The 26,082-nt window shown below is 50.3% G+C and overlaps 2 protein-coding genes across 2 annotated transcripts in view; one reads left to right on the top strand and one right to left on the bottom strand.

Annotated features, from left to right (window-relative positions):
• NEK4 (NIMA related kinase 4) overlaps positions 1–15,876 on the bottom strand; it is a 49,150-nt gene extending 33,274 nt beyond the window's left edge. Inside the window, exon 1 of the mRNA XM_031470525.2 lies at positions 15,673–15,876. The gene's annotated coding sequence lies outside the window, so the exon portion shown is untranslated. The remainder of the gene's footprint in view (positions 1–15,672) is intronic.
• ITIH1 (inter-alpha-trypsin inhibitor heavy chain 1) lies at positions 9,502–22,951 on the top strand. Its single transcript, XM_010985177.3, has 22 exons — positions 9,502–9,639; positions 9,862–9,882; positions 10,136–10,302; positions 10,693–10,797; positions 11,150–11,312; positions 11,866–11,979; positions 13,353–13,478; positions 13,564–13,680; positions 14,384–14,552; positions 14,642–14,767; positions 15,691–15,872; positions 16,120–16,305; positions 17,368–17,507; positions 18,103–18,257; positions 18,355–18,369; positions 18,744–18,764; positions 19,225–19,305; positions 19,424–19,537; positions 20,586–20,787; positions 21,638–21,810; positions 22,409–22,520; positions 22,676–22,951. The coding sequence occupies exons 1-22, from the start codon at positions 9,538–9,540 to the stop codon at positions 22,803–22,805; spliced, it is 2,721 nt and encodes a 906-aa protein (XP_010983479.1). The 5' UTR covers positions 9,502–9,537; the 3' UTR covers positions 22,806–22,951.
• The last annotated feature ends 3,131 nt before the right edge of the window (positions 22,952–26,082 follow it).

The following is a 26,082-nucleotide window of genomic DNA, read 5'->3' as shown; positions in this document are numbered from 1 at the left end:
TGCCATCTGAGTAGTGAGGAGGACCTGATATAGTCCCTTCCAAGGAATTCAAGGGCAGTCTTTGTTTTTAGTTATTCCAAATCAGAAGGGTAAGAGAGAATTGGAAACATTAGTTTGGAGAATCTTAGCCAGGTATTTGAGGAAACAGAAAAATTCAGGATCCAGTCCAGTTTATAGGCATGTACTACAACCTCAAAGACAAAGGATTAGAATCTAATACCTAATTTTTCTCTCTACAATCACCCCATTTCTTTTAACCAAAGATAATCAGAGTAAAGCTAATACTCTTGCATTAAACGTGCATGGCTAGTTATGTAAGTGCAGCAAGAATAGTGATTGGCCATATAAGCTCTTTTAAAGATTGCTTTACTGGAACTTTCATAAGGAATCTTAGATTGAATGCTTAAAATCCTCTGAGGCCAGGAAGTCAAGAAGTCATCATCAGATTTTTACCTGCAGTATCTATAGTTAGGATGATTTCCTCTCTTCTTGTGGTCCCCCCAAATATCCTGTGTTTCCTAGACCTGCCAGGAAGTGACCTTCCTTATTCACCTGGCAATGCTGCCAGGAACTCTGTGAGCAAGATACCAGGTAGATTTTTCCAAGCAGTCCTTAAACTGTCTGGTCATACATGAGTCTATGCACATCTCTCTGAAATATGACAGTCCAGTCAAAGTCTTGGTAATATAGCCAATGGTTTCCAATTGTGTCCTGTTATAAGGAGAACAGACTTTTAATGAACTTATACAAATAACTAATTATATTGCCAATCATTCTTTCTTTACCTGCTTTTCATACACAGTTGTTTCCATTCATCCTCGTTATTTCTAATTAGTTTCAATTACATATATTAATTAGAATTCTTAATCCTTAGAATCCTATTTCTAGTGAAAACTACAAAGTAAGTAATCATGGACTCTCTTACACTAGCATTCTTACACATTTCATAATTTTTAGGATAATATCCTTCCTTATAGTAAATTTTCCAATGTGGCACAAAAGATGTTTACTAATAAACCCAAATATATTTAGGGTTTGGTTTTTTGGTTTTTTGGTTTTTGTAAAAGGAAACCGAAAGTGGATAAATCTATGTTCAGTTGAGACAGGAAGGAAGGAGGCAGGGCATAACTATTAAAAGAATGAAGAGGAGGACACAGTTATTGGAAAAAACAGGACACAACAAAAACTGGCTGGAACCAGCTAAAACCAAGAAGACACCACAGATGGCCCAGTCATTAGCTCATTATGCCTTTATTATAATATTAAAAAAATCACTCCCCTCATGCCATGACTGGTACCATGACAGTTCTGGGGCTGACCATCAAAGTGGGGAGTGGTCCAAATCCTAGGAATCCCTACCCCTTCCCAGAATAGCAAGAATATTCCTCCTACTCCTTATTGTATGATATTACCCAGTCCATACAAACGAAAAACCCCATACCTGGGGGCCTCCTTGCCTTCTGAGACAGTCCATACTCTGTGTAGTAGGTACCTCCCTGAATAAATCTGCTTTCACTCTACTTTGGCTCACTCTTGAATTCTTTCCTGCATGAAGCTAAGGACCCTCACTAGGCAGCCGGGCCCAGGGACTCCTGTGTGTCTCAAGATGTGATATTTCCTTCTGTGCATTGCAGTGATTAATGTTCCAGTATTTGATTTTTACTTGAAAATGATCTAAATATTTAATGGATGTCCATTATTTAACTTATCTCAGTGTAACTTTAAGGTTTTAAGTAACCAAGAAGATTCTGGAAACTGTTTAAGTAGATATAAAATATAATTATTGCTGAAACATTTACCTAAATATTTTTATCCCACTTACATCTATTTAATTCACTTGTTCTTAACAAGTCATGAAAATTTCATCATACCAAGTTGCTTTTCTTGCTGACAAATTTGTAACAGAAACAACATAAACTTATTTGACTACTGTACTCAGAATAAAAGTTATATGCCTGTATTATTTTTAATGCTAATAACTCTGAAGACATACTCATTTTAATTAAACCAACAAATTTAAATTAGCTTTTATTTACCAAAGATTATCTCTGAGCACATGAACTTCAAAAACATTTGGATTACTTTCTATATTTCTGAGAGTTTTAGGAATCCTTAATTCATATAAGTGCTTGTGGACAAGGAATGTTGCTTATCATTCCAGTAAACAAAGAATGTTGCCTGCTATTACAGTTCTACAAGGATCAAGCCATTAGCCACTGCAACCCGTGCTGTGCCCTGAGGGGAATTCAGGATGGAGAAAAACTGTGCTTTGGATCCTGGCATTAGACAGTTAAGGTGCATATCTAAGGAATAATTTCAATGAACCCAGATTCTTGTATCTTCCCATACATAGACAAGCACTCAGATCATTAACTTGAGATGTCTGTTCTTTGTGATTAGCAATAATCTTTGGATATTCAACTACTGTCTTTTTTCCAGCAAAAACTCCTATAGATCCTGGCTCCTCCTTCACCTCTTCAGAACAGTTCCTCAGAGCTATCTGAGAGGACGTTGCCCTGGCTAGAGTCCTCAGTAAGATCCCCGAATAAAACTTAATTCATAACTTTTAGGTTGTGTTTTTCTTTGGTTGACATGCTTAATTTCTTCTAAGTCAAATAGAATTCTTTTACAAATTAATTTTGACAATACCTTCTTAAGATAGAAAAATACCACACATCTACAGCATATATCTGTAGACACATATAAACATACAGACTGATGTAAACAGAGCTTATAGCTTCTGTTCTAAAATTTTAGCCATGGATCAAGTATGAATATACAAAGTTAGTTATAAAAGAACTTGGAACCAAATTGTGTTTTTGGTAGATGGAATAATTTAAGGTTATCTGCTCAGATGACCAAAGCTTTTTACTAATATTTGTGGAGAAGAGACAAGATTTTCCATTTGCCTCTGTTCCACATAACCTTTTAAACTTTTGTTTTCCTTCTGATAAGAGTTATCCCCCAGAAGTTTGCATTTCAGAGAGATGACCTAGGTAAGAACCCCTAGAGAAGACCAGGTATGAATATTTACATCTCAAAGGCACAGGGAAAGAATGTAATTTCCCCAAGGACTTTTGTTTTCTAAGGCCAGAATTTTTACAATATTTATAAGCCTTTTGAGATAAGGAGAAGAGGGATTGGTTAAAAAAAAAAAAAAAAAAAAGGACAGGTGGACTGAATTTTTTCTGGAGCCACATTTCTGATTTTGCAAAGATCTGTAAGGTAGGGACAATTTATTTCAATTCCTTGAGGAATTGAGTTGTAACTTAAATGACATCATAGATTGATCCACACATCCAACTCCATGTCTCTCAATTTGCTTCTTTCTATCAGGGAGAAGATGTTCAACTAAGATGGAAATCAAAAGTATTCCTATGTTCTAGATTTAGAGCTATATGTCTTTGAAGTATTTTAGTAAATCCTTCCACAAAGGTTTCAGAAGTTTTTTTGCTTGTTTGTTTTTTCTTTCCCTCTGGGTACATTTAGCTTAAAGAAGGCCTAAACAAATTTCTTATCAGGCTCTAAATATCAGCTTCCAGTTTGGCCAATATCTAACCACAGAGCTACTTTGGGGAAAAAAAAAAAACAAAAAAAACTCCTTTAAAAAAATTTGTCAATTTTCAACCAGGACAAACAGTAAAGGTACGTACAGCATCAAGTTTTATTCTCTCTCTGCTACAGACAGAGATTCAGGAGAGTGGAATCTGATAATAATTCTCACTCTTCACTGACTTTATCAGTTTTCTCAGGATCCCATCTTCAGGCTCCAGTATCTCCCAGAATTTCTCAAGGTTGTCTAATAATTTTAATTTTAATTTCCCCTAGGCTGTTAGAGGGAATAAAATTGCAGTGTACTAGAAAATCCCTCAGGAACCCTGTCAACACTGGGAGGAGCCCACAAGGGGGGCCCTCCTTTGAGGGTAGATGTGGGGACATCTGTAAGGCCACTGACTTGGTGGACTTTTGTTTATGGTCTTGTAGTCTCTTCAGAGTGGAAAGTTGACTCAGAGGTACCCAAGTAAAGGAGCATAGAGGGCAGCAGTAAGAGTTGCCTCAGTCTTGTATAGTCTTTTCTTTTAAGTGCCTCTTGTGCCTTTAATTTTTCATCAGCCTTTTGCAATGAATCTTTCAAGAAGCGATTATGGAATTTGGAAGCCTTTTGGAGGTTTCTGTATGCCAATTACAATAGGTATCCTATTCTGTTTGATTTGGGAACCCTTGCTTTCAAATGCACTTCTTAAATAAATGCTCTTGTCTAACTGGACCCTTTATCATAATGACCATTGTAATTCTAGATTCTCTTTGTATGATTTTGCCAGTTTTGTAGACATTTACAGCTTCCAGGGCCACGGTTCTTAGATATTAAATAAGCAGTTGTACCAGTAGGTGGCGCACTCAGTTATTTGAAACTCGATCTCATTTTTTTACCTAAGCCTTGGGTTTCTTGGAGCCAAATTAATACCTGAGAGGGATGTGCTGTCAGGTTGGAGACTGTGTGCTGTTTTACAGTGTACCTCGTTGCACAGAAATTTTCTTGAGGTTCGCCAGTGACTTAGTGCCAATCTAACCCACGGTTCCATGACCAACTTATTATAAGACTGTGGTGAGTGCTCTAACAGCCATTTTTTTTTTTTCTAACAGCTTTTAAATGCTCCACCTGTGCCCATCAGTTCTGTGGCATTTAGGCTTCTGAGATTCCTATTAGCAATAGCCTTGGCCTCATCTGCACATTAACAGAAACCAACAGTAACCTGGTTAAGATTGCACACCACCAGCAAATCCCAACGTGGAACTGGGGACTTGGGAAAAGATTGAACTGTTAGAGCAGGCAAATAGCTAGATATGAGCAGAGAAAGGGGGACACAGACCAAATGGCAGGAATTGGGCAAAAAGGAGGGGCACAAGCCAAATGCAGGAACACATACATCATGTAAGCACCAGGGGCCCCTGGGCAGAGAAAGAAAAGCAGGAATCTTTGGGCTGATAAGGGGCCACACCTTTTGGCCTGGAGACCAACAAAGAAAGATCAGAAAAGGCAGGGATTTCCAGTGTCAGAATGTAACCTTTTGCTCATTATGCCCTCATTTCAATAAAATTAGCCTTGCAGATCAGAAGTACCCATCATGCAGCGATGCCATGACACTTCCAATCCAGACTAAATAAGGACAAAAGTCCCTCCTCCCTTTGGGAAGGTGGAGTTGGGATGATAATCAGGAAATATGACCCCAAGCCCTTCCCTCCTAAATGAATATTCCGCCCATTCATTTTACACCCTATGTAACTAACTTGCCAAAGAAACTCAGCGCAGCTGCTCACATGAGCCTGCCTGCTCTCCCTTGACAGTGTACTATCCATCCTTTAATAAATCCTTACTTTACTTTTCTTAACCTCTATGTCTTGTCTCTGAATTCTTTCTGTGATGGGACAAGAACCTGGAACACCGGTTGGATCCACCAGTAACAGAACCAGCAGACCCCAACAAAAGAGTACTGTGGACTGGGATTCCCCTTAAATGAAGAGCTGTGGACTAAACCAAGGGTAGAGGCTTGAGCTGTGGATGGAGCCATCTGCTAGCTCAAGCTGACCTGCTCTGGACTGGAAAGCCAATTAAATCAGGAGCTTGACACAAAAAGAGTGGAGCTCAGAACCAAGAGGAACTTACCCATGGCCCTTGGAAATGGTGAGAAAGAGAATGCAAAGGGTTGATGGGTACCAATGCTTGTATTTCTTGTTGTCCCCAGAGCCATCAGAAGTTTCCTTTGGATCCCACCACTGCCACCAAATCTGCTAAAAAACAAAATTAAACCAAGTATATTTCAAAGATCTTACTGGCTTTATTAAATGATTCACAAATTGGGCAGCATCCCATCTAGCAGACAGAAAGGAACTCCAAGGAGCTGTACAAAATTAAAGAGTTTTATAGGCAAAAGGGAGTGGGAACAAGGAAGTTATAGTAGCAAAAAGTAGATTGGGTGTGGCAAAGTCACTTTCCTTTAGGTGATGAGGGGCATTTAAGATTTCCATTTCTGGGAGGGGCTGAAACTGTAATTAAGTCTCCTTTTGGTGACATAGGGCTTATCATAAGTGACTCCATTTGGGGCCTGTTACCTTGTTTTTAACACTATTACCCTGGAAAGTTAATTCATGCTCCTTCCCAATTAATCCCCAACCCCTTCCCAGAGACAGGTACACTGGTTCATTTAATCCTTATATCAACCCTGTGAGGCTGGAACTATTATCCTCCTCATTTTACACTTAAAGAAATCTCTGGGAAGTTAAGAAACTCAAAACAATATTCTGGAAGACTTAGGGCTTGCTCGTTGCTAAACCCTCTGTAATCACTTGGTCCCACTTGTCCCCAGGAAAGCCTCCTGGAAAATGACCCAGATTCCCTAAATGCTTTTCTTAGTCTCCACCCATCCCTCTTCCCCTTAGCAGCCTTTACTCCTCTGGGGTATCCTCTCCTGTCTTGTTTCTAGACCTTTCCAGGTTCTTCCACCTTCCCTGTCTACTCCTGTTCTCTTTTGTGTTCTCATGGTCCCCTCAGATTTGAGGTTTTGCAAGGTTCTGTGCTCTGCTTTTAACCTCTCTAATTTGCTCTTCATCAAATCTATCATTCACTTGACAGACATTTGGAGTGGGTCCACATGGTGCAAGATGGGTGCCCTGCCCTGGAGGCACAGAGTGAACAAGACAAAGTCCTGCCCCTGTGGGGCTTACAGCTGAAGAGGGAGAAGGCCGTTGACCAAACAAGCATACTAACAAGTTATCCTTGCCTCTGTGAACGGAAAATACTGCAAACCACATCAGTAAACAAAGAATGCTGAAGCCATCAAGTCATCAGCCGCTGCCGCCATCCCACAGCAAAGACCAGCTGCAGCCCGGCCTCTGCAGCCACTCACAATGGTGCCCTCTGAGGGGACTCAGAATAAGAAAGGACAGGATACTGGCCCTAGACAGCTAGGTGCTTGTCAAAGGAATGAATTCAATGAGCCCAAATGTTTGCTTCCTCCTATACATAGAAAAGCGCTAAATACTTTAACTTGAGGTATCTGGTTTTCTTAAGTTAACAAATAATCTTTTAATGTTCCAACTACCTGGTCTTTGTTGTAAAGCTCCTATATATCCTAGCTCCTCCCCTACCTCTTCGGAGCAGTCCCTCAGAGTAATCTGAGAGGCTGTCATCCTGGGCTGAGTCCTCAGAATTGTCCACTGAATAAAACATAACTCTCAACTTTAAGGTTGTGCATTTATTTCAGTTGACACCGCTGAGGGCAATGCCATGCAGAAAAGTCACCAGGTCCAGCCTGGACCTCCAGCGGAGGTTGTCTCAAGCAATTATTGCATGAGCTGAAGTTTGAAGGAAAATTTCTTCAAGGCAGAGAGAGCAACCATGTGCTAAGGCCCAATGGACTTGTTTTGTGACTTCACCTCCACACTGCAGTGTGAATTCCCTGAGCACTAGGCTGGGCCTGCCAGCTTCAACACCCCAAACCCAGCGGTTGGCATGGGGTTGGCATACAGCAGGTGTGAGTGGATGAACTGGGGGCTGATGAATGAATGGGTGAAAGATTACCCACCTACATGGATCAGGAAAAAGCCTCTACGGCTGCAGCTGAGAGTCACAGAGGGCCACGGGCTGGGTGAGATGGAAGGGTCGGTAGGGGCCAGATCATGGAGGACCTGAGTAGGTATAAGCAGTAAATGAATTAGGACACAAAAGATGAGGAGAAGTGGGCCAGGTGCTAGTCACTGTTAGCGCTCTCCATACCCTTTCTCCTCCCCAGGTCATACAAATGTGTTTCTAGCACCTTCTATGAAGCAGGCTGGGTGCTAGCCATCTCCTAACAACGCAGTCTTGATCTTGCCATGTACTTGCTCAAATATCATTGTTTCCTACCCAAAAGACAGGTCACTTTCAGACCCATCCCAAACTACTTCCCAGCCTCCCTCCCCACTCTCTTCACACAGACACCTGAACCTTTCCCAGTAGCGCTTCACCCTTACCCGTCTGCTTTTCTCTTCCTGTCCCCCCACCCTCACTTCCTTCCCAAGCACAGCTCTGTTTCCCAGACACCTCCTCCAGGAGCCTTCTTCAAGGCCCTGTGGGAGATGGGCTTCACCTCTTCCAGATTTCTACAGCTCCCTCAGGCTCCTCTTTAGCTTCTGGCCACTCCTGGGATTCACTGGGCTTCCTCTAACTTGTCTGACTCATTTTCCCAAGGCATCAGCTCACTGAATGCATCAAGGCACTTGAGTTTTGTCATTATGGTCCCTGGCACTGTGCCCAGCCCAACACAGGGCTCAGTTGATACTGTGCAGGAAATCAGCAGAAACTCCAATGTATAATTTCATGTTGATCCCTCTCATCTTCCATAAAGGCCAGAAAACAGGCCAGAAGGGCATTTCTGGCCTGGGGACAATAAACCTTTTCCCAGTAGTTGCTTTGTGAGACAAAGTCCAGGACAAGCAAACAGATCAAACAGGCCTCTGAGCCCTGTCACCATATCGGGGTCATGGCCACCAGTCCATCCTAACCAGGGCCACAGAGTGGATTGACCAGGGGTCATGTCTGTCCAGTGTGCTGAGACTTATGAGGGTCAGGGAGGGTTTGTGCATAAAAATTAAGAAATTGCAGGTACGAGATGAGTCTCTAGGGTCTTTGACTGCTTCTCTTTTCTTCGTAATAATGCAGAGGGCCTACCTGTCGTTAACATGACAGGCTTGGGCCTTGGGGTCTGAAAGGTCTGAGTTTGAATACCTGCTCTTTTACTTGTTGTGGGACCGATGTCCCAGGGACATCATGAGGATAAAATTAGATCATAAAGGGCTTAGAGCAACACATGGCTCATAATCTGCCCTCCATCACAAAAGCATGGCATTCATCTTTGTCTTCACCATACCTGCCAAGCACCCCTGCCCAGAAGGAACAATGAGGCTTACTTCCACTCTTCTTTCCAAATCTGGGCAAGAAGGTCCAGAGAGATAAAACAACTGTCCTAAAGCATGGGTCACCAATTATGCACCCATTATGAACTACTAGAGTTGGTGCCATCAGAAAGAAGGATGTGGGCAGACACGTTCCAAGCCACTGTGTCTCCTTCCCGGGCCAAAGTGGGACTGTCCAAAAGTTTTGCTTCTGCTTAAAGGATTTTGAAAGTAACACCTAATGAAGCTGAGAAATCCATTTTTAAACTGTGGCTTCTTGACACCCGCCACCGTGTCACTGGTGTTGCCCCTGTGCCAGACCCAGGAATAAATGAGCCATCTGGGTCTTCACAGTTCACGTTGGCTGAGTGCAGTCTACACCAAGGGGCACAGTCTGAGTCTGGTCAGGAGTTTACACAACTGAGAACCACACCCACCCCCCCAACCAAGGAGAAAGCTTTCACCGTCAATTTTTGATCTCCCAAGTATAATATTTGCCTTTACCTTGTCTAATGTTTAATCCATGTTTATCCAGCATTTTATTGATTACTGGTCTGAGTGAAGTGACAAGGCAGCAGAAGGAGCCTCGAGACCGTGGACGGCACCATGGGGCTGCGGGGGCTGTTCTGCCTGTGCCTGGTGTCCCTCCTCGCCCTGCAGGCCGTGCCTGCTCAGGGGTCACCCACAGGCAGTCCCAAAGGCATTAAGGTATGTGGGTAAACCTTTGGGTTAGGAACAGGCAGCTGAGCCTGGATGGGGCCCCAGGGACTGAGACTATCCCCACCTACCTCGACTTCCTCAGAATGGAGAGGAGACCTCCCAGCAGCATGCGGGAGGGAGCAGAGGCTGTGTCCCACTTCCATCCCTTAATAGGTAGGGTATGGTCCCCTGTGCATTCACATTCACATTTGCCTTGCTTTTGTTTTACAGAATCGACAGCCTGTGGACACAGTGAGTGAGAGTCTTGGCAAAGGGGTCTGTGGTAGGGCCATTCTTACGCCTATGTCCCCCACACCCTGCTTCAGGGGTGTGTGCCTGGGCAGAGGGACTCCTGTCTCCTGGAAATGGGGGCTTTCCCACCCACCTCAAGCCCCACGGCCCAGTCTCAAGCATCCAGAGTGGCCCCCATGTGAGAGCTGGGTGCCGAGGTCTCTCATGGCTCAGAGGCCCCATCCCAGGTCACCTCCCTCCCATTTCACTTTAGAGTGTCGACGGCGTGGTCATCCGGAGTTTGAAAGTCAACTGCAAAGTCACCTCTCGCTTTGCCCACTATGTCATCACCAGCCAAGTGGTCAACAGCGCCAATGAAGCCAAGGAAGTGGCCTTCGATGTGGAAATCCCCAGGACAGCCTTCATTAGTGACTTTGCCATGTGCGTGCCCCACCTGGCTCACCAGGCCCACCCTGAGACCATGGCTCAGCATGGCCAGATAGTGCAGTCCTCCCCCTTAGCCCCAAGGGCCACAGGCCACCTCCAGCTCTGAGGTCCAGAAAAACCCTTTAGGTCTGCTTTGGGCTCCCATCTTGGAGAGCAAACTGGAATCTCTGACAGTCTGTTTTCAGCCTAGGGCCCAAGGAACAAAGGCAGCACCCATGGCTTCTTGCTGGACCCCATGACCCCCATCTCCCAGCCGTGGGGCCCCTGAGCAACTCTTGGGGCAGTGGGAGGCTCCTCAGCACTCGGGGCTGGGAGGTCCCCTGATACAAAGGCCCTGTGTGGTCAGGGAGGGGCACCTCCCTGAGGGCTTCTTCCCCACTGTAGCACAGCAGATGAAAACACATTTGTTGGGGACATAAAGGACAAAGTGACTGCCTGGAAGCAGTACCGGAAAGCAGCCATCTCAGGAGAGAACGCCGGCCTCGTCAGGTGAGCTCTGGGCCCTGCTGGCCCAGTCTCTGGTGCTGCCTCCCCGCCAAGAAAGAGCTGAGGGCTGCCAGGTGGTCTTGGGTAGAGAGCCGCCCCAGGCTGATGGGCAATGAGCAAACAGCCCAAACCCACTGCTGCCACAGGTTGGTGTTGACCTGCCGTCTCCCAGACCCACCACTGGAGAAGTGGGGCCTGACCCAGACCAGCCGGCTAAGACAAGGGCGCGGGTCAAGGAAATCTGGGAGCAGCCCTAAAATAAGAGAAGTTGATTCTGAGGACCATGCTTTAGGTGACAAGGACCCAAGTCATTTACCTTTTGCCTGTCTGTTGTTGCCCTTGGTGGCATGTCCAGGGCCTCGGGGAGAACGATGGAGCAGTTCGCCATCCACATCACTGTCGGTCCCCGGAGCAAGGCCACGTTCCGGCTGACCTACGAGGAGGTGCTGAGGCGACGGTTTATGCAGTATGACATCATCATCAAGGTCAAGCCCAAGCAGCTCGTGCAGCATTTTGAGGTAGATCGCAGGTGACCACATGCAGGGGCGAGGTCGCAGGATCTGAGCCCCTGCCTCTCCCTCACTGTGGCTCCGAGCGTTGGTTTGGCACCCACCATGTGCTGTCCCAGGGCTGAGCATGCAGGGAGGGGACTGGCTCCTCAGAGTGGGCTCTGATGGCTCTTCGTGGGCAGGGAACTCCAACCTCTTCCTTCTCTCTGAGCCTTGGCTTGCTCAACTGTTATAAATGAGGGTTCTGCCTGTCCCAGGACTGCCACAGGGATCATGAGAGATATTGAATGTCCAGGTAGTTTGTAAACCAGAAAGTCTGGAGCAGCCTGAGGGGCTGTGGGTGTCACTGGCACCTTAGTGGTGGTGGAATTGAGGGGCACAGGCATGCACACCTTCATTTGGCCAATGTTTTTGGAGTGCCTATGTCATGCCAGGCCCTATGCTGAGAATTGGGTGGATGGTACACACAGGAGGTGGCCGGGATAAACGTAGGCTTTTGGCTGAGACTTGATGATGGCTCCCCAGTGGGAGCCTTGGTGCAGGATTTGCTTCAATGCCACAGATTGACGTAGACATCTTCGAGCCCCAGGGGATCAGCAAGCTGGATGCCCAGGCCTCCTTCCTCAGCAAGGAACAGGCAGCCCAACTGATCAAGAAGTCCTTCTCAGGGAAAAAGGTGTGTGGGATGGCTGGGGGGTGGCAAGCCCTCAGGGACTTCTCATCTTGGCCCAACCAAGTAGGGGATGCAGGCCAACCTAGGGGTGAGAGATGGGGGAACTCCACCCTCCTAGCTCTCAGAGCACTTGGCCAAAGCCTGTGTGCTCTGGCTGGGGAGGGTGCTGATGCCGGCTGCCTGGTCTGGGGAGAGTTGCTGCCTTGCCTGATGGCTCAGTTTCCTCTTTGCCCGTGAGAAAGCATAGGGCATGCGTGCAAACTTCAGGTGCTGTTGTGATCAGGATTCCAAACTCTAGTGTTCTCAGAAACACGATTAAGTTTGGAAAGGCCTTTGGCCTACCAGCCACTTGCCACTCATCACTTTCCACCTATCTGCAGGAATTCCAGAAGCCCCCTGCTTGGTCCTATCCCGGGTACCAGAGGAGTGTGGCACACGGGTGGGTGATACCAGCTAGTGCCCTAATTTGCACTCAACTGGAGCCAGGAGCAAACTGTTTATTTCCCACCCACTTTTGGCAGTGACTCCATAACAACTCACTTAAAAGAAATGTTTCTCACAGTTTTGGAGGGGTTCCTTTGAAACGAAATATGATACCCTAAGTGGGGAAGGTATAGCTCAGTGGTAGAGTACGTGCTTAGCATGCATGAGGTCCTGGGCTCAAGCCCCAAAACCTCCATTTAATCAATCAATCAATCAATAAGCCTAATTTCCTCCCCCCAAAAAACAACAACAGCAACAGATCTGACACCCTAGAGTGTTAGCAAACAGGCTTGCTTTTAGCAGGGAGCCAAGGGGATGAGTCTTTGTCTTCCTAATAATTCTTTCCAAAAAATTTTTAAATGAGCATATCTTACTTTTATACCAAACAAGAAGTGAAAATAAAAAGTTCTTTAAAGAAAATGGGAGGAGTACAGAAGTATAGAAATGTATCGAGGACAAACCACCCTTAATTTCCCTGAGCACCAGCACCAAGTCCAGCCAGACCTCACCTCCCACTCTGGGCCTTCCTTCCAGCACCTGCTTTTGGTCTATCCAGGCAGGCTCCGTTTTCCAGCACAGTGCCATAGATTTGCTTTTTTCACTTGACAGTTTGAATTGACCAATGTCTCTTGGGCTCTCACGCACTATTATTTTGTTTATATCATGTACCCAAAGTGATGATGCTCACTGTAGAAAGTCCCAATAATTCAGAAGCATCTAACAAAAGAAACAGGTCTTCTCTCCCACCAGCTACAGGGGTGTACCTCCCACCAGACTCATTCCTATGCCTACGCAACACACACAAACACACACACACACAGACGCACACGCGCGCACACACATCTTATGTTGTCTTTGCAAACAAGTAATGCTCACACCCTTGCTGGTTCCAGGGTCACGTGCTTTTCCGCCCCACAGTGGGCCAGCAGCAATCTTGCCCTTCATGCTCTACGACCTTGCTGAAAGGGGACTTCAAGGTGACCTATGATGTCAATCGGGACAAGCTCTGCGACCTCCTGGTGAGCCGGAAGCTTCCAGCCCAAGCCTCAGAAGGCCGGCAAGGGAGCTTGGGAGAGAGGCTTCACTCATCCCTTTGTGTTTCAGGTCACCAATAACCACTTTGCCCACTTCTTTGCCCCGCAAAACCTGACGAAACTGAACAAGAACGTGGTTTTTGTGATTGACATCAGCTCCTCCATGGAAGGCCAGAAATTGAAGCAGGTAAACTGTGCTTCCTCTAAATGGTTAACCCAGCAGAAGCTTCTTCAGCTCCATCACCCACCCCACACTGGTTTTGTCTCCAGAGTCTGGGTTTGGGCTTTCTGCTCCTGGTCATAGGCAGGTTGATTTAATAGGAAATCCTGGTGGGGGGATCTGGAATCAGCCACTTCCTCCCTGTGCAACAGAGGGCGAGAGCATTCCGTTCCCCTCAATGGCAAAAAACAGGCATGTTGACAGTTCCCACAGGGTCATGGGGCTGACCAGTGGGAGTGTGCTTGGAAGTGGAGACCTGCACCCTAGGCGAGCGGGGTTGATGATAGTGGTCCATGGAAGATGGCTCACAGCAGGGCACAGCCCACTCCCACAGCACTTGGCGTACCCTAGGGTGCAGTGTAACCATGGCTGGACAAGCAGAGTTTTAGAAACTCAGCCCCTTGGGGTCCTCTGTCTTAATCCTGCCCCACTCGAACTCCTGGTCATGTCCTCTCCCCACACTGGATCCCTTGACATTCTCCATCCCCCTCAGATACCCCAGGGCCCAGCAGGACGCCTCTCTCCTGGCACCACCTGGCTGTCCTGTCCATCCCCTCCTGCTTGTCCACTATGTAACTCTACCCTGTGGACCTCTGAAATGGGTATCTGGAGGTGACAGGAGGCACAATCCTGGGGCCCTGTCCCTCTACTGACTGTCCTGTCCTTACAGACCAAGGAGGCACTCCTTAAAATCCTGGGGGACATGCGGCCAGGGGACTACTTCAACCTGGTCCTCTTTGGGTCTGCAGTGGTGTCATGGAGGGACTCGCTGGTGCAGGCAACCGCCGCCAATCTGGACGCGGCTCAGAACTTCGTGCGGCGTTTCTCCCTGGCCGGGTGTAAGGGCAGGGGTATGGGGCCACCTTGATGTCACCTCTGTCCTCTCAGATTGAGGGCATACACTGATCTGCTTTCTCTTTTTTTACAGCTACAAACATGAATGATGGTTTGCTCCAGGGAATTGAGATCTTGAACAAAGCTCAGGGAAGCCTCCCAGAACTCAGCAACCATGCCTCCATTCTCATCATGTTGACAGACGGCGAGCCCACAGAGGGTAAGTGCCCCGAGGGCCACCTTGGGAGGTGGTGATCTCTACATTACCAAAGGCATTCAAGCTGAACTTGGAAACCCAACCACTGGGGATGCTGTCAGGGGTAGAAAGGCTCAGGGTAAAGCCAAGCAAGCACTGGTCTAAAAACAGTTCAGATCATAAAGTCTGCAGGAGCTCCGAGGTGTTCTTCTGTCTTGAGTTGGGAAACGGGAAGTTTCTGCATGACACAGGGTTGCACAGGGCCCAGGAGGACAGGCAGGACTCCTAGGTTGAGTTTAATGAACTATGTATTCAGCACCGACTGAGTGCCAAGCATGGAATTAGGGACTAAAAAGAGATACTAAGAGAGCAAGACACGTCTCTGCCCTTAAGGAGCTCACCGTCCACAGACCCAAGAGCAGATGCTCTGTCAGGAGCCCCGAAAGAACAGGGTGCTAGGAGGCTGTAGAACCACAGAAAAGAGACACCTGGGCCAGGCAGGGTCCCAGCAGTCCTCCTGGAGGAGGTGACCCTGGAGCTCAGTCTGGATGGTGGAGAGAAGCAGGAAGGGATCTCTAGCAGAAGGGGCAGCTTGAGCAAAAAAAGGTTTGTGCACCGGCAGGGCCTGCCCAGGAACTGCAGGCATGTGCAGAGTAGGTGAAACAGAGTGGAAAGGTCAGCAGGACCTCACAGGCCATGGCGAGGAGCTGTGGGAGGGTTTAGAGCATAATCAGATTCATGAAGATGAGCAAAGTCTGAGAGGAGCTGTTAGTAGCTGTTGCAGTCACGCAGGAGACCCAGTGAGAGGCACTGCCTCAAGATGCCAGTGGGGGCTGGAGATGGTCTGAGATGAGAGGCTTGGTCCCAGGGAGTGTGCCCCAAAGATCTTTCATGCCCCACATGCCTGTGAGCTGGTATCCCTTCCCTACCTGGATGTGTGGCTGCAGGGGTGACGGATCGTTCTCAAATCCTCAAGAATGTCCGCAAGGCCATCCAGGGCAGGTTCCCGCTCTACAACTTGGGCTTCGGCCACAACTTGGACTTGAACTTCCTGGAGGTCATGTCCCTAGAGAACAACGGACGTGCCCAGAGGATCTATGAAGACCATGATGCCACCCAGCAGCTGCAGGTCTTCTCCTCCCCGAGCCCCTTGATGCACAGCGTGCCACGGGAGCACAGCCTTGGCAGCCATATACCCATCAGCCTAGAGGAACAGATAAAGCTCTGGCGGGGGTGTGAATTAGCTGCGTGACATCAAGCCAGTTACTTAAATTCTAAGCCTGTGATCCTGACACCCCATTTTGTGAGTGGGTTTCCTGTTAGATGTCTAGGGTAACCCACTGGCTCTGAGGCTGCACCCCCCACCACCCCTGCAGGGTTTCTACGACCAGGTAGCCAACCCCTTGCTGACGGATGTGGAGTTGCTGTACCCCCAGGATACCGTCTCAGCCCTGACCCAGCACCACCATAAACAGTACTATGAAGGCTCGGAGATCATGGTGGCTGGGCGCATCGCTGACCACAAACTGAGCAGCTTCAAAGGAGATGTGCGGGCTTACAGGGTAAACAGTGAGCGGTGGAGGGTGGGGAAGCTGGGCAGCACCCAGAAGCTCCAAATCCACACTGCTCCCCACCCCGTGCCCCCAGGGGCCTCTCTTTCCCCAGAGTAGTGCCCTCACCCTACCATGCCACAGCCCCTCACAGGCGAACATTCCTCCAATGCAGGCGTCCTGGAGGCAGGCTAGAGTGGGGCCTACGTGGCCTTGACTAGTTGTAGTCCCTTGGCCCCAAATGGACCACCTGTTACTCCTCACATCATTCCTCCAAAAACATGAGACAGCGAGAGGCCAGCCTCTTCATTCTCAAGTGACAGCCATTTCCTAAGTATCTTCTACGCATGCAGCTTTGTGCAACAGTGCAGAGCGCGTGTGCATGTGCACACTGGGGGATCACGGGGGTGTGAGAGCTGGACCTGCCCTGCAGGGCATGCACACTAGCCGTCCAGTGTGGTAGAGGGTTCAGAACTCTGGCTCTGAGTGAGGACCACTGAGCTAGACTTTGGCTCCACTCTGACCAGCTGGGTGATCTTGATCAAATGGGTCCAGCTCTCTAGGCTTTTCTGTACCACCGGGGTAACACTGCACTAGAAAGCTGTGTGGAGGAAATTAAAGAATCCATTTAATATACTTATGCCATGCCTTGTGCATGCAATGCCCTTGGGAAGCGGTGCCTCCATTATTGTAGCTGGGGAAGAAAGGCACATTCTTATGCTGTGACAAGTTGATTGGTGCCCAGGGACATGGTGGGCATTTGGAGGTGTGAGGTGTAGTGGCAACAGCTACACCGTGGAGTGGCCGGGTGCTTCTTGGCATCCCCCAGAGATAGTAATTCCATGAGGGCAGGGCTAGTCCTCCGTCCCTGGGATCCCCAGGGCCTTGGCCAACTTGGCTTCTAGAAGGGGCTTAGCACTTTTGCTGGAAGGAGTGGATGGATGAGGATGAGGAGAGCAGGCTCAGGAAAGGTGGGAGGGGGGTGCTAAGAATGGAGCTACAGAGACCAGACAACAGTGGTGCCCCTCAGAGCCCTCCATGGTGCACAGCCTCTCACCCCATCACCTCCCTCAGGAGGGCCAAGAATTCAAGACAACCTGCCTGGTGGATGAGGAAGAGATGAAGAAACTGCTCCAAGAGCGGGGCCACATCCTGGAGAACCATGTCGAACGCCTATGGGCCTACCTCACCATCCAGGAGCTGCTGGACAAGCGGTATGAGCCCAGTGGCTGCTGGGCTAGTGGGGTGGTGTGTTGGAGAGAACCACCACCCCAGAGCACCCTCAACCTCTGGGCCTTTGGACTGAGAAGGGGCGGTTCTGGGCCTTCGAGATTGCAAGCGGGTCAAATATACTGTCCTCCAACTTTGCTTGCTAAGTTAATATCAACCAGGCAGTCAACAGCGTGGGCAGGCCTACTAGGGGCATAGGGCAGCCCACTGTTTCCCCTATTGAGCTGCAGTCAGGGAGGCTGCCCTTTACTGGGGGGCTGCTGTTTCCAGACACTCATTGAATCCTCACAACATGCTGAGCAAGCCCAGGCTCAGAGAGGTTAGACCGCTTGCCGGAATCTCACATCTGTTAAATTCTCTGTATATTTCTGAGGCAGCTCCCCAAGCCCGGCCAGATCTCCAGGTTTTCTCTGTGAGAGGTCTTTAAACTATGAGGTCCTTGAAGACAGCCCCCAAAAGGGGTGCTGCAGGTGCTTAGTGCAGGTTTGTTGCATAAGTGAACAAAGGACTGAAAGGATGAGGGAGTGCAAGTCTACTGTTGTCCAAGCTGTGGGCTTGGGGCCAGCGTCTATCTCGCAGGATGAAGCTGAAGGGGGAGGAGAAGGCCAATGTGTCAGCCAAGGCCCTGAAGATGTCAATGGACTATCAGTTCGTGACCCCGCTGACCTCAATGACCATCAGGGGCATGGCGGACCAGGACGGCCATGAGCCCATCATTGACAAGCCTCTGGAGGGTATGGGCTCTGCAGAGGGGAGGCTGTGGGCATGCAGAGGCTTCTGAGATCCAAAAACCCCTGAGCTTTAATTCTCTTTCCTTTCTTTCCTTTCCAGATTCTCCACCCTTGGGTGAGTTTTTAAATCATGTTGATTTTCATGAGGGGCTTCAGGTGGCCAAGCAAGTGGCACATGCTCCCCGCCCCCACATTTCTTCTGCTCCACCCCTGTGGTCTCTTCCTTCCCCAAGATGCCCTTCCCCACTTTGCTACAAGTTGCTCCCTCCTGTGTGCTTGGGGGCCCTCAAGTAGCCTGAATCCTCACCCTCATCTCATCGGGGCCCTATGTGTGAGCGTTGAGCTCTATGAGGAGGGCTGGGACCTCCAGGAAGAGGGCTGGCCCAGGCCTGATTGGTCTCTGGGCCTGGGCGTGCTTGGGTAATGAGGCACGTGCCTTCCATGTGGGGTAGGGAGGCTGACGCTGTCCTCAATCATTGTCCTTTACAGAGATGCTGGGACCCAGAAAGAGTAAGTGGCAGCCATTCTGATGACACACATCTCTACCCCTCTACTCCACATGGCCGTCCCTCAGGCTGTGCATTCAGTCCTGAGCAAAGCCCAGGGCATCACCCATCTGCCTGATGAGGAAATGATAGCCGAAGGCTTTCCTCCCTTGTTCCAGAGCTCCTCACGGCCTCCCACTGGGAACCCTCAGAACACTTACCCTGACCTGGGCCTGGCCTCCCCAACCTTATGCCACCAGATCCACCAGGTTCCCGTGGAAGGAGACAGAGACGGGGCAGGCCACCCTGCTGGGACACACTGCCATTCCCACCCCCTAAGAGGCATCAAAGGCTCTGTGTCCACTCCCGCCCCTGTGGCCTCAGGCCAGCCCTCCTGGGTGGGAGGAACCTTGGAAAAGGAGCCAGCAGCTCCAGGGAAGGCCCAGCTGCCTCCTTTCTAAATGCCATTTGCTCTTGCCGGTCAGCATTTGTGTTAGCGGCCTCGCAGCCTTCTCCAACGCGCCCCAGCTCCAACACCCCACATTTGCCAAACAAAGTGACCTACGGTGAGTCCGTCAGGGGCGGGGGGGGGTCTGAGGGACACCCTTGCTTGGTTGAACCCTGTCCCTGGCTGGCCCCCTCTGCCTGATGCTCAAGCTAATGGACTCCATGCTGTGCCCCCAGTGGACACTGACCCCCACTTCATCATCCACGTGCCCCAGAAGAAGGACGCCCTATGCTTCAATATCAACGAGGAGCCTGGAGTGGTCCTCAACCTGGTGCAGGACCCTGACACAGGTAGGGGTGACATCACACCCTCTGCCAGACAAGGTGGGGCCTGGGCTCCTCCACCCTTGCCCCCAACATTCAGCCATGAACAGAACAGTGGCTGGGGACTCTACCGTCCCACCCGGTGTACCCATCACCTGGCTGGAGTTAACCTGCCTCCTTCAAGTCCAGTCCACCTGTCTGGGCCCTATACAGGGACTGCTTCATAGGCATGTGACCTGTGCAGCGCACAGGACCCTACACTTAGAAGAGCCCCACTCTTGGTTTAATACTCTACTGTTATGTCTTGAAATTCTTAACAGCTTTTGAATGAGGGGCCCCTCATTTTCATTTTGTACCGAGCCCTGCAAATTATGCAGCAGCCCTGCCCCCGCCTTTCCCCTCCTCATGCCTGTGGGGGCCTTGGAGCCCACCTCCCCAGCAGGGCTTGGCTGATGGGAGCCACACCCGCTTCTCCCACCCTCCCAGTCCAGTCAGGCCATGCTAATGTTTGTTGAATGCCTCCTAAGGGCTGGGGACAAGGGAACCGAGACAAAGTCCCTGCTCCCATGGAGTTTAGGGAAGGGAGATAAACAGGTGGACACATTCTTAGCTGACAGTTTCAAAGCCTGAGATGTGCTGTGTACGGATAGTGAAGATGAGGAGGGGGCTTCTTGGCTGCTCAGATCAGAGGCCTCTGCAGAGAGGCCCCACAAATTCACCTGCACTTACTGTGATCTGTCCCTGTGTCAGGATCTGGGGTCACAGAGAAGGAGCCGTCCCAAGGCTTGTCCTCAGGGAGGCAAGACCTCCTTTGGGGCCCAGAACGAGGGTGCTGAGAATGGGAGAGTTAGCGTGGTGGGAGGGGAGGGAGATGGTGCTGCGTGCATCCTGCACCAGTCCTAAAGGCCTCCTTCCTTGGGAAGGGGAGACCCTCAGAGACCAAAGAGGGCGTGGAGTGGGTGGAGACTGGAGCATCTCCCAGGAAGGAGGCTGGGCAGGAGCAAAGGCCAGCTGGTGGGGCTCTAGAGAGAGCTGGCCTCCTTGACCTGGATGTCCCACCTCGCACCCACTGCAGGCTTCTCAGTGAATGGGCAGCTCATTGGCAAGGAGGCCCGAAGCCCTGGACAGCATGAGGCCACGTACTTTGGACGGCTGGGGATCGCAAACCCCGCAACAGGCTTTCAGCTGGAAGTGACTCCTCAGAACATTACGCTGAACCCTGGCTCCGGTGGACCCGTGTTCTCCTGGAGGGACCAGGCCTCACTGCGGCAGGACGAGTATCTGGGCTGGGGCCACGGCCTGGGAGGGAAGGCAGGGGTGGGTGCGGTGAGGGCCAAGACAAAGGCCCAGAGCTGCTTGAGCCTGCTGGGCCCTCATCCCCCTGAGCTGTGTCAGTGACCGATGTCCATGTGGGTTGTGCAGACATGTCGGGCCCTGTGGTTCCTGGACACGTGCTTTGGACCTGGCTGCCTAGATGTCCGTGCTCCCATGACACTCCCGCCCTCAGTCCACCCCCATCTCCACCAAACAAAGCCTACCTCTTCCGTGAAGCCATCCTAGTCTCTTCCTCTGCTGAACTCCAGCATTTTCTGGGCTTCTCTTGCAACATCTGTCTTAGTATGCCTTGCCATGTCTCCCTCCTTCCCTCTCTCCCTCCCTCCCTTCCTTCCTTCCTTCCACCCACAATCTCTGCTGAGCACCAGAGCCCAACATGAGGTAGCAGAGCTATAGAGTGAGGTGGGCAGAGTGTGATGTGGAGGACACAGATAATGAGTGGGCATCAAAGAACACAGACTCGGACAGGCTGGAGTCCAAGTCCTGGCTCTACTGCTTACCAGCTGTGTGACCTTGGGCAAGTTGTTTAACCTCTCTGAGCCTCAGTTCTCATAGGATAAGAGTGGGAATTGAATGATGCAGTTTGCACAGAGCGCTTAGCACAGGATCTAACACACTATAAGGGCCCCATACATAATAGCAACACATGGGAAGGAGCATGGAGCAGGTAACACCCAACTATATGGAGATAAGGGGTTGAGACATGAGAGCTGGGTCCCAGAGGACAAAGATGGCTGGCTGGAGGGGGTGCAGTGAAGCGGCACCTGCCCTCATGGCCACCTGGCCCCACAGGGTGGTGGTGACCATCAACAGGAAGAGGAACCTGGTGGTGTCTGTGGAGGACAGGGGCACCTTTGAGGTCGTCCTGCACCGGGTATGGAAGGGGAGTGCTGTCCACCAGGACTTCCTGGGCTTCTACGTGCTGGATAGTCACAGGATGTCAGCGCGGACGCATGGGCTGCTGGGTACGGCTGGCTAGAATTGCAGAGCTGTGGGGTGGGGTGTTGAAGCCAGTGGACTCACCATGGGTCAGCAGTGCAGCCAGGCACCAGGACAGGTCCACCTCCAACGTGTCCTCCAAGGCTCAGAGCTTCCAAGAGGACTTGTCTTGGTTGAGGGTCTTATCTCTCAAAAAAGCTGCAATCAAACACACAGTGAAAATGATGCTTAAGTGAGCCTGGAATCGAGTGAGAAGAGGTCCGATTAGCAAATGGAAAGGTTCAATAGACTCCCAGAGACCTCCTGGGTGGGATGGGTCATCAGCCACACCACTTCTCCTTGTGGCCTCCTGCAGACCCTGCTCCCTACCTCTCAAACCTCCTCCTCAGCCAGATTCCTTTGAAATTGGTCCAAGAAGACAGGAGGTACAACCACCTGGCAATATATCTGCTTCTCTATAGTAGGTGAACTAAAGGTGGCTCCTGATGCCAAAATTTATCAGAAATAGTCAAGTCCTTGAAAAAAAATGTTTTAACAATTCTAAACCTCCAGTGAGCACCTACTGGTTACAGGCAGGAATGGGAGCCCCCAGTGGTAATGGCTGCCTTCCATGTGCCTTTCCAGGACAATTCTTCCATCCCTTTGATTACCAAGTGTCCGACCTCCATCCAGGCACTGACCCCACAAAAACAGACGCCACAATGGTGGTGAAGAACCGCCGGCTAACAGTCACTAGGTAGGTGAGCTGCTCTCCCAGCATCTCTGCCCCTGGTGTTTCCCAGCGTTGGTCCAGGGCTTCCTCCAGGGATCACATGGGTGGGGTGGGCTTCCTGGGAAGGTACAGTCTTGCTGGGTCCAAAAGGTGACCCCAGCTGGCCTGTCTCTCCTTAGGGGCTTACAAAAAGACTACAGCAAGGACCCCCGGCATGGGACTGAGGTGACCTGCTGGTTCATCCACAACAATGGGGATGGACTGATTGACGGCATTCACACTGACTATATTGTCCCTGACATCTTCTGAGCCCCCGGTCAGCACATTGGTCTTCCTTTGGGACCATGGCAGAGGAGGAGGGCAGCATCATGACCTGCTACCAAGGCCACACCTCTCTATCCAAGCTGGTCCCCTATGTCAAAGCACTCATGACTTCTATTAAAGAGAGGCTATGTCCAGTCCAGGCTGGCTGCTTTTGGGGAGAGAGGATGGCAGGCAGGCAACTCAAGATATTGCCCCTTAGAAGGGCTCAGGAGACACAGCAGACCTGGAGGCTTGGAAGGAGCCCACACACCACCCTGTTGTTCTCTGTAGCTGCCTGGCCCCATGCCCTCTGAGTGCCCTGAGGGTCCCGTGCACACAGTTCCCCCTACAGGTCCAGAGACCAAAGGACACTCTGGCAGCACGTACAGGAAGGACCAGCAATGGCCACAGCTGACTAGGTGCTTCCTGTAGCCAGGCACCGTTCTAAGTGCCTCAGCTGAATTAACTAAATGTATGTTCCCAGCAGCCCTTGGGGATACTTTTATCACAACCTTTACAGCTGAGGTTAGGTAATTTGTCCCAAATCACACTCATCTTGTAATTGGCAGAGCAGCTGGAACTTGAACCCATGCTGTCTGGCATCAACATCTGCGTGCTTAACCAGCCCATGTAAATACTCCTGTCAGGCTAGGGGGCTGATGGCCAAAGCCTGTTGGGATTTGCTTCTAGATAGCCCAAAGTATACTTAAAATGAGCATATGAAAGAAACACATGAACTATACATGGACTTGGGGGCCTGAAGAAGTCCTACCGGGAGCTGGGGGCTTACCCACTGGGGTCAGGGCCTCAGGGGGCAGTTCCTGGGCTTCCACCTTCCACTCCATTTCTCAGCTGGGGGTTTGCAACCTCTGACAGCAGACATGGTATTTCCCCAAAGCAGGGACGGCCACTGCCCAGAAGCTGTGATTTCAGGGACCAGGAATAGCAGTTCTCTGACTCCTCACACTGATGCCTGGAATTACGCCTTCCATGCTCCTTCCCTGGGCTTTGCCTTGGGGCCCAGTTAAAGTGCAACATCACCAGGTGCTGGGAGACGAGCTTGCACTTTGGCAACCCCTGGCCTTCCCAGTGAAGATTGATGGGCCTCTGCCTGCTCCTTTCCAAAGGGTTTCTGCTTTTTTTTTTTTTTTTTCTGCTGGCTTCTGTCCAGTTCCCACTCCAAATGAGGCTGGTGAGGGCCCAGGTCAACAACACAAATGCTGAGATCCAGGGCTGCCCCAGGCCCAGGACACAGAGCCCTGGATGGCAGGCTAAGGACATTCAGTGGAGTTGGTCCGGAGTATCCTGGGTTTCTCAAGGGAGAGCCATGGGCTGCCAGCTGGCTGGTCACCCTGAGCAAGGCCCAGCCCCACTGGGGCCTTATTTTCCCATCCTGAAGAGCAGAAATGGGGTGAAGCTGAAGATCTTTCAGATTCCATTTAATTCTAGATTTTGTATGATGACTCTGGGTCTGTTCAAGTCCCCAGCCATCCCTCAGGGACCTCCTGAGCAACCTCAGAATTTCTTATTTTGAGTTGTCCCTCCCACAGACTCCAAATATTTGGGGATGAAGCAGTAATCTGGAGGAATGGAGCTGGGAGAAGTGCCACAGGCAGCTGCAGGGCCATGGGGAGGAGCTGCTGGACAACGCTGGCAGGCTAATTCTGCCAGAGCCTCAAGGGCCCAGTAGTCAGTGACCACAGACACTGAAAATGCCCACACAAATGAGATGTCCTGGGAGCCAGACTGCAAGGCTCTTCTCTCTGCTCCCAGGTGTCAGCCCTGAGTTTGGGGCCTGCCAGCACTGAGGGCCAGTGTGAGGAGTCAGGAGGCCTGAGGAGAACAGGGACCACCAGCTGGGCCCACACAGGCGGTTGCCGCCTCAGCCGCTCCTTTTGTTGGTCCACCATCATTTTTCTTACTCGGCAACTCTGTCATTGCTTCCGTGGCGCCTGTCTCTTCCAATCACTAGTCTGCTCCCACCTCATGGCTCCTGCCACCTCATGACTTCTGCTTTCTGCCTTCTCACTGTTTCTCTGCCCTCAGCAGTCACCTTTCTCTGTATATCTCACAGTCAAGTGCAGTCTGGGCTTTCTACCAAGGCCACGGTACAACCCGTAAATTCGCTGCCCTGGGCCCAGGCATCCTCATCAACTCCATTCAGCAGTGGCCGAGTGGGAGGTCACTGGGTGGCTTTGCTCAAAAGAGCCTGGGTATGGCAGGCACATGGTGGCTGTCTGTAAAGTCTAGGAATGCCAGGGACCTGGTGCAGCCAGAAGGACCCAGCCCCCATTAGGAGAGGATAAGACCCTGCCCATAAGGCTCCCATTGTTCTGGAGCCAGAGCTCCAATCTCACTGGAGAATTTTGGGAGAATGTTTCTCCAAGAGGCTGAGGGCAGCTGAGTTCCTGGCCAGGCCCTGGGAACACAGAGATGGATGTGATATGGCCTGGCCCTCCAGAACCTTGGAGTCTAGAGGGGGTGATCAGACCCAAACATGCAAACCTCAACCAAAGGTAACAATCGAGGCCCTTCGGGAGCATGGAGCCTGGGGCTGGGCTGTCTGTGGGGATAAAAGCTGAAGACTTTTGGGGAGGGTATAGCTCAAGTGGTAAAGCGCACGCTTAGCATGCATGAGGTCCTGGGTTCAATCCCCAGCACCTCCTCTAAAAATAAACAAACCTAATCACCTCCCCCCGCCAAAAAATAAAGCTGAAGACTTTTGTAGGGGGCACATGAGCTGGCAGAGATGACAGCTGTGATGTGCAGAGAAGGGGAGGTCATGCCAGTGGGAAGAGAGTGAAGTTCAGAAAAGCACAATGGAGCTGGACCATAGGACTCAGGGTTCATCTTTTCCAAGGGTCCGTGGGAACTATAGAGGGTAATGAATGGAGATCTAAGCCTTAGGGTGATGAATCTGGTTTTGTGCCCTGGCTGCCTTGAGAAGGGGTGGCTATGATCCAGGAGGCCAGACCAGAGCCCACGTCAGTAGGATGGATCAGAAACAATGATGCTGAGATGCCATTTGCTTTAAATGTGACTCCATACCCCTCACTGTTGCCCCATCTCAGGAATGCCGGGACCCATTTGTCAACACAGAGCTTCTGCTTTCTCCAGGGGCCTCCATGTCCCATAGCCACTGGGAATGAAGTCCCCACACTGTTGATGACACCCACTGGGCTTCCTTAGTACAGGCAGATCCAGGCTGGTTACTCTAGCCAGGCTCTAGCTTCCCTGGGGAGCCTCCCACCTCCCACTCCTCCCGCCCGGGCTACAGGTCGAT

The sequence above is a fragment of the Camelus dromedarius genome, chromosome 17, assembly GCF_036321535.1.
Source record: "Camelus dromedarius isolate mCamDro1 chromosome 17, mCamDro1.pat, whole genome shotgun sequence".
Classification (NCBI taxonomy): Eukaryota; Metazoa; Chordata; class Mammalia; order Artiodactyla; family Camelidae; genus Camelus; species Camelus dromedarius.
Note: the sequence above shows the minus strand (reverse complement) of the source record. Positions and strands in the feature narration are given on the sequence as shown.